Source organism: Callithrix jacchus, chromosome 2 (assembly GCF_049354715.1).
Source record: "Callithrix jacchus isolate 240 chromosome 2, calJac240_pri, whole genome shotgun sequence".
Taxonomy (NCBI): Eukaryota; Metazoa; Chordata; class Mammalia; order Primates; family Cebidae; genus Callithrix; species Callithrix jacchus.
In genome coordinates this window covers 12,426,684-12,434,476 of record NC_133503.1, presented here as the reverse complement: position 1 = coordinate 12,434,476, position 7,793 = coordinate 12,426,684, and the positions used below count along the sequence as shown (strand labels likewise).

At 54.0% G+C, this 7,793-nt stretch overlaps 1 protein-coding gene across 2 annotated transcripts in view; it reads left to right on the top strand.

Moving 5' to 3' along the window:
* Positions 1 to 5,150: 5,150 nt before the first annotated feature.
* The window catches only part of COL26A1 (collagen type XXVI alpha 1 chain), a 185,328-nt gene continuing 182,685 nt past the window's right edge, over positions 5,151 to 7,793 (top strand). For both annotated transcript variants that reach the window (XM_035280586.3, XM_035280581.3), the window contains exon 1: positions 5,151 to 5,466. In XM_035280586.3, the coding sequence (XP_035136477.1) occupies positions 5,309 to 5,466 (158 nt within the window). In that variant the 5' untranslated portion in view covers positions 5,151 to 5,308. The remainder of the gene's footprint in view (positions 5,467 to 7,793) is intronic.

Genomic DNA, 7,793 nt, shown 5'->3' with positions numbered 1-7,793 from the left:
CTTTGGCACCAACCTAACATTGAGACAAGGTCTTGCTCTGTCACCCAGGCCGGAGGGCAGTGGCATATCTGTAATCCCAGCACTTTGGGAAGCTGAGGTGGGAGGATCACAAGAGTCCAGGAGTTCAAGACCAGCCTGGGCAAAATAGTGAGACCTCATTTCTATTTTTAAAAGGAGAGAATTTGGCCAGGCACAGTGGCTCATGCCTGTAATCCCAAGCACTTTGGGAGAATGAAGTGGAGGGATTGCTTGAGTCCAGGAGTTTGAGACCAGCCTGGGCAACACAGTGAGATACCAGTCTCTACAATTAGTGGGGCATGGTGATGCATGCCTGTGGTCCCAGCTACTTGGGAGGCTGAGGTGGGAGGATCACCTGAGCCCAGGAGGTTGAGGATGAAGCGAGGTGTGCGCTTCAACTCCCAGGTTCAAGCAATTCACCTCAGCCTCCCGAGTAGCTGGGATTATAGGTGTGCTCCACCACGCTCGGCTAATATTTTGTAGTAATGGCAGATGATAGGTGCTGGGATTATAGGCGTGAGCCACTGCCCCTGGCCATCTTTATTATTATTTATTTTTTTTTTTGAGATGGAGTCTCACTCTGTCACGCATACTGGAGTGCAGTGGCACGATCTTGGCTCACTGGAATCTCCACCTCCTGGGTTCAAGCAATTCTCCTGCCTCAGCCTTCCGAGTAGCTAGGACTACAGGCATACACCACCAAGCCCGGCTAATATATTTTTTTGTGTGTATTTTTAGTGGAGACTGAGTGAAACTGATGGTCAGGCTGGTCTCAAACTTCTGACCTCAAATGATCAACCCTCCTCGGCCTCCCAAAGTACTGGGATTACGGGCGTGAGCCACCATGCTCCGCTACCAGCTATCCTTTTAATGCCTTCTTAAATAATAGTGTAAGCCCTTTGAGGGTGAGTACCAGGCTATTTGCATTTTCAATATCCCTTTGCTGCACAGAGACGGGCACACAGAAGTAGCTTGTTATATGCTCACAGGCCACAATAAACCTATTGTCTCAGACATGATGAAGAGGAGCAGGCATGGTGGCTCACACCTGTAATCCCAGCACTTTTGGAGGCTGAAGCGGGTGGATTCCTTGAGCCCAGGAGTTCAAGACCAATTTGGGCAACATGGCAAAACCTTGTCTCTATTAAAAATATAAGATTAGCCAGGCATGGTGGTGGGTGCCTGTCGTCCCAGCTACTCAGGAGGCTGAGGTGGGAGGATTGATGGTCTGGAGGTTGAGGGTGCAGCAAGCTGAGATTGCACCGCTGCACTTCAGCCTGGGAGACAGAGACCGGGTATCAAAAAAAAAAAAAAAAAGAGTTTGAAACTCAGATGATCGTCTTAGTCCTGCAGTTTCTGGGATGTATTCATGCTTATCCTAAAGACTTTCATCCTAGGATGAGCACAGTGGCTCATGCCTGTAATCCCAGCCGTTTGGGAGACAGAGGCGGGCGGATCACTTAAGCTCAGGAGTTCGAGACCAACCTGGCAAACATGATGAAAACTTTTCTCTAAGAATAGAAAAAATTAGTTGAGTGTGGTGGCAGTTGCCTGTAGTCCCACCTACTTGGGAGGCTGAGACAGGAGAATCACTCGAACCTGGGAGGCGGCGGTTGCAGTGAGCCGAGATTGCACCACTGTACTCCAACCTGGGCGACACAGCGAGACCATATCTAAAAATGAAAAGGCTTTTGTCCTAAAATACTCCAACACTACCAGCACTAGACGGAGTAACGTTACCCCTACATCTCCCCATTTTTCCGTGGTCTCTCGAGCTTGGGTGCAGCTGCTGGCACTGGACAGATGAGTTGAAGATAATAAACGACATTCCTGTTTTGCAGCAACATGGAATTACTCTGCTCTTCAGACCTCATCACGCCGGGAAGGCAAGGGAAGGTGGAAGGCAGACCGCTCACAGATTCCCAGGGGGGATGACCTCATCATTTATTAGGTGTTGGCCAACTGCCCAAGGAGCACAGTTCAGATTCCTTTCGGGGGAGGCACTGCAAATCCCCTGATAACCCAAATTCTCCAAATCTTTCAGCCCTTGAGGGAGGGAAGGAGGGCGAGAGGAATGAATCGATTCCATTAGGCGGCTGTTTACCCCTAGATGACCAGCCTTGAGTTTAAGACAGAGACGCGGGACTTAGGAAGTCTGGACATGCCATTGATTGATTGATTGATTGATTGATTGAGATGGAGCCTTTCTCTGGAGTACAGTGGCATGATCTCGGCCCACTGCAACCTCCGCCTCCCAGGTCTAAGTGACTTGGTCCCACCTGTGCGTCAGCCTTCTGAGTAGCTGGGATTACAGGTGCCAGCTACCATGCCCAGACAAGTTTTGTATTTTTAGTAGGGATGGGGTTTCACCATGTTTAGCAGGCTGGTCTCCAACTCCTGACCTCACTCAGGTGATCTGCCCACCTCAGCCTCCCAAAGTGCTGGGATTACAGGTGTGAGCCACTGCGCCCCGTGTGGACATCCCATTTAAAAAGTTGAAGTGGGGCTAGGTGCAGTGACTCACGCCTACAATCCTAGCACTTTAGAAAGCTAAGGCAGGCAGATCACTTGAGCCCAGGAGTTTGAGAGTAGCCTGGGAAACATAGCAAAACCTTGTTTCTACAAAAAATACAAAAATTAGGTGTGGTGGCATGTGCCTGTAATCCCAGCTACCCAGGAGGCCGAAGTGGGAGAATCACCTGAACAGGGAAGGCGAGGCTGCAGTGAGCTGAGGTCGCACCGCTACATTCCAGCCCGGGCAACAGAGTGAGACCATCTCAAAACAGAAAAAAAAGTGAAGTAGGACTCCAGAGACTTGGATGAGTGAACAGCATGGGTCGTTTAGGGGAGAGAGTGAAGGGAATTGGATATATATAATGTCTTGAGGTACATCCGCAAGAGGGTACATGTATGATATATACATGTGAGTACACATTGAGTTATGTAAGTAAGAGGTCACGAGAGCTGGCTGTTCCCACTTCGTTTTCAAAAGCATCTTCTTGTTTTCTTCTGACAACAATCCTACAACCCTTCTTTGAGGGGGAGGAGGACAGGCACACCATGTAACCCAGGCTGAAGTGCCGTGGTACCATCATGGCTCACTGCAGCCTTGAACTCTTAGGCTCAAGCAATCCTCCCGCCTCAGCCTCCCGAGTAGCGGGGACTATGGGCACATGCCTCCACACTAATTTTTTTGTTTTTAGAGATGAGGGTCTCACTATGTTGTTCAAGCTGGCCAAGCAATCCCGCCGCAGCCTCCCAAAGCATCAGGTCTTTTTTGTTTCGTTTTGTTTTCAAGACAGAGTCTCGCTCTGTCGCTCAGGCTGGAGCGCAGTGTGGCAAGATCTCAGTTCATTGCAACCTCCGCCTCCTGGGTTCAAGTGATTCTCCTGCCTCAGCCTCCTGAGTAGCTGGGATTACAAGGGCGTGCCATTTTGCCCAGCTAATTTTTTCTAGTTTTTAGTAGAGACAGGTTTCACCATGTTGGCCAGACTGGTCTGGAACTCCTGGCCTCAGGCAATCTGCCCGCCTCACCTCCCAAAGTGCTGGGATTACAGGCGAGAGCCACTGTGCCGGGCCTCCAAGGCATCAGCATTACAGAAGTGAGCCACCGTCACCGGCCTCTACAATCCTTTTGCAAAATGCTGCCGTTCACTAAGCACTTCCATATCTGATGGCTTCTCTCCATCCTATAGGCATTTTACAGACAGGAGTTCACGGGTTGCAGGGGTAGAGCAAGCCTCAGGGCATCTGCACCCTTAGGATGCTTTGGGGAGAGTTAGAAAAAAAGCTCCCAGGCCGGGCTCGGTGGCTCATGCCTGTAATTCCAGCACTTTGGGAGGCCGATGCGGGCTGATCACCTGAGGTCATGAGTTCAAGAACAGCCTGGCCACCATGGTGAAACCCCGTCTCTACCAAAAATACAAAAATTAGCCAGGCATGTTATTGCTTGCCTGTAATCCCAGCTACTTAGGAGGCTGAGGCAGGAGAATCACGTGAACTTGGGAAGCGGAGGTTACAGTGAGCTGAGATCACGCCACTGCACTCCAGCCTGGGCGACAGAGCAAGACTCTGTCTTGTAAAAAAAGAAAGAAAGAAAGAAAAAAAGAAAGAAAGCTCACAACTAAGGCAAGTAGAGTATGGGCTGAATCCTGCAACCTAGAAAAGACCAACCTATGGCCAGGCTGGCCTTGGGCCCATCGTGGGAGCTGGGACTCTGATTCTCCATTTATAAAAGGTGGGCTTGTCTTACATCTTCCTGAAGCCCTTTTCCCAATAGGATGTCTCATGAATCTGTGATTCGAGCTGCAACTTTTTTATTTTATCGAGATGGAGACTCACTCTGTCATCCAGGCTGGTGGGCAGTGGCATGATCTCGGGTCACTGCAACCTCCACCTCCTGAGTTCAAGCCATTCTCCTGCCTCAGCCCAGCCTGTATGTAGTTGAAGTGAGTCGCCCCCAGCACACCAAGCTAATTTTTGTATTTTTACTAGAGATGGGGTTTTACCATGTTGGACAGGCTGGTCTCGAACTTCTGACCTCAGGTGATCCGCCTGCCTAGGCCTCCCAAATCTAGCTACAACTTCTCATCCCAACTGACCCTTCCTCTTTTCCCAAAGCTTCTTACCTGGAAGAGCCAGCGGGCGGGTGGGGGCTGGAGGTGAAACGGGAAGAAGATTCCTGGGAAGCCCTGGCCGGTTTCTCAGGGGCGCGCAGTCCTTTGATCCAAAGAGCCCTGCACAAGGAAGGCAAGACGCGCATTTGTCTGGCTTAACTTTCTGGGGCTTCAGTTTCCATTTTTGAATGGGACCACCGAGGGTAGTGTGGCCGGGATTCACCAACATCGGACAGGTGAAATTGTCAGTCACAGAATGGGCACTCCAGACCGTTTGTGGACCTGAAGAAGGTTTGGTTGCAAAGTTTCCGTGTATCGGGGGCCCGGGTGCGAGGTCTGGCTTTCGGGAAGCCAGGCCCCGGGGATCCCCAACGGAGCTCGCACCCTAGTTCTGCCACCACTGCCGCCTCCTCGGCCCCGGACCGCCGAGGGTTAACCAGAAAGCCCCACGCCCCCTTTGACGGCGCAGAGCCCACCTCGCCGAATTTCAAAAGGCGGCCCCGGAGAGGCGTGGGCGACCCCCATACTCTTCCAGCTCGCACCCGGGCTCCGATTGCTCGCCCGGCTCCGCTCGCTCCGCTCCCGGCCGGGGCCGCGGGTTCGGTCTGGGCGCCGGTGCGCTCCCGCCGGTCCTGGTGCCCGGGACTCCGAGTCCCCGCGGGCGGCCGCGCACCATGAAGCTGGCCCTACTCCTGCCCTGGGCGTGCTGCTGCCTCTGCGGGTCGGCGCTGGCCACCGGCTTCCTCTACCCCTTCCCGGCCGCAGCCCTGCAGCAGCACGGCTACCCCGAGCCCGGCGCCGGCTCCCCCGGCAGTGGCTACGCCAGCCGCCGGTGAGTAGCGGGGGGCGGCGGGGCCTGGGGGGCGCGGGACGGGTGGCTGGAGCTAGAGACGCGGGGGCTGGAGCGCGGGGCGACCCCGGACTTAGTGCGGGCGCGGGGCAGCGGGGACTGGGGGCTGTAGACACCGCGCAGCTGGAGCGAGAGCTGGAGGGGGTTGGGGTGCGGGGCGATCCGGGCCTGGGGGCGCGGGGTGGCAGAGGCCAGGGTCTGGGGACACGGTGCAGCTGGGACGAAACGGCGGGGGCTGAGGGTTGGGGGCACTCGGGGAGAGACCGCACGGCCTGGGGTACAGAGCGATTGGGGGCTAGGGGCGCGGGGTGGCGGGGGCTGGGGGCTGGAGACCCGGGGCGGATGGAACGAGCGACGCGGGGCTGGGGGTTGAGGTCACATGGTCGCGGGGGCTGGGGGCTGGGGGCTGAGGGTTCGGGTCCAGGTACGGGTCCCGGGCTGCGGTGGTCTCTGGCTGCGCCCACACTGTTTCTTCCTTTCTTCGCTTCCCCAACCTTCGCCTCCTCGTTTCGGGCTCCGAGTGGAGATGGCTCCGACTACGGTGGCCGGGGCTGGGGCTCTGCCTGGGGCGTTCGTCCGCTCACGTGGCTCCGCCGCTCACCTGCGCGGCTGCTGCTTTGTGTCGCGGAGCAGGTTCCGGGGTGGCCAAGGCCGCGCGTCCCGGGTGCCCTCTCTCCTACCGACGGCCCCAGGACACGGGAGGGGTCATTCCCGCCCAGTCTTTGGGGCTGAGGCCGCAGAGGATCCTCCTGCGACTCTCGGCCATCCCTGGACGTGGAACCGGCTGGGATCGGGTGGCTCCGTTGCGGGGTTGGAAAGGGTGCAGGGTCACCGGGCCGGGGCGCAGGGTCACCAGGCCCGGGAGCCGGACCCGCCGGGCGTCTCTTCCTTCTCGGCCGGCAGGTGGCGCCATGGCCGTCGCCGGGATGCTCAGGGCTGTGGCTCCGGAGCCCGCATTTGAATTCGCTCAGAAAACCGTAAGCATGCAAGTAAAAGTTGCCAGACGCCTCGTTAGCATAAATCACTTGAATTTAGCTTTTCCCCGTTTAGTGATAACTACAACCCACACAGCTATGACGGCACTTTGGAATGCACTACCTGTGTCTGTTCCCTCTATCTCTTTTTACATTTGAATTAATTTTTTGCAGGGGCAGAATCTCTGTTGCTCAGGCTTGTCGAAAACTCCTGGGTTCAAGCGATCCTCCCGCCTTGGCCTCCCAATCTCTATTTCTTTTGATCCTTAACCACCCTAGGGTTAAAACATTAGAGTCGTATTTCCTTTAGCTGAGGAAACTGAGGCACAGGGTGGATTTGCTAGGCTCAGTGGCCACTCAGGACTGACCTCTTCTGCTTTTTTGTAAGGTAGGGTCTTGTCTGTACCCCAGGCTGCAGTATAATGGTACAATCACGGCTCACTGCAGACCTGATCTCCCAGGCTCAAGCGATCCCCCACCTCAGCCTCCTGAGTAGCTGAGACCACAGGCGTGCACCACCATGAATGGCGAATTTTTTTATTTTTTGTAGAGATGGGATCTCACTATGTTGCACAAGCTGGTCTCTAACTTCTGGCCTCAAGAGATCCTCCCGCCCTGGCCTCCCAAAGTGCTGGGATTACAGGCAGGAGCCACCACGCCTGGCCCAGAGTGGATGATTTCTGGAATACTGCTCTGCTTGTCAAAGCTAAAATATCCCAGTTCTTTTTTTTCTCCTTGATATTTACCAAATCAGAGGACTCCAAGATGATTTCTGCTAATGCCTTAACAACAGGGAGAAAGGGATGTTTCGTGCTGGGAAGAACCATACACTCATATGGCTGGATGAGGTGGGACCCAGAAAAGCACGAAGCGCCTCTGGAAAAGTTTGCATGCAATTCTATTTCTCTCATTTTGTTTGGAAATACTGACCCAGGGCTTCTATGAGGAGTGTTCTCCAAAGCCCCATGCTGGTGTGGCCTCTGCACAGTTCCATGTGAGGATTGTCTAAAAAACAAGTTTTTCAACTTGTAGCATAATATATACAGCATGATTTTATTTATGAAAAAGAAAATTGGATCTACATCTAGGTAGACAAATGCACAGAAAAAAGTTTCTAGGAAACCATTTCAGCAGTTAACGATATGAAGAAGCCTAGGGCTGGGCCAGGGGACTGTCCCATTTTCCCTCTGTCTGCTTGTGGCTTGTCTGAATGTTTTTCTGGTTTTTGTGGGGTTTTTGGAGACAGAGTCTTGCTCTGTTGCCCAGGCTGGAGTGCAGTGGTGCAATCTTGGCTCACTGCAACCTCTGCCTCCTGGGTTCAAGTGATTCTCCTGC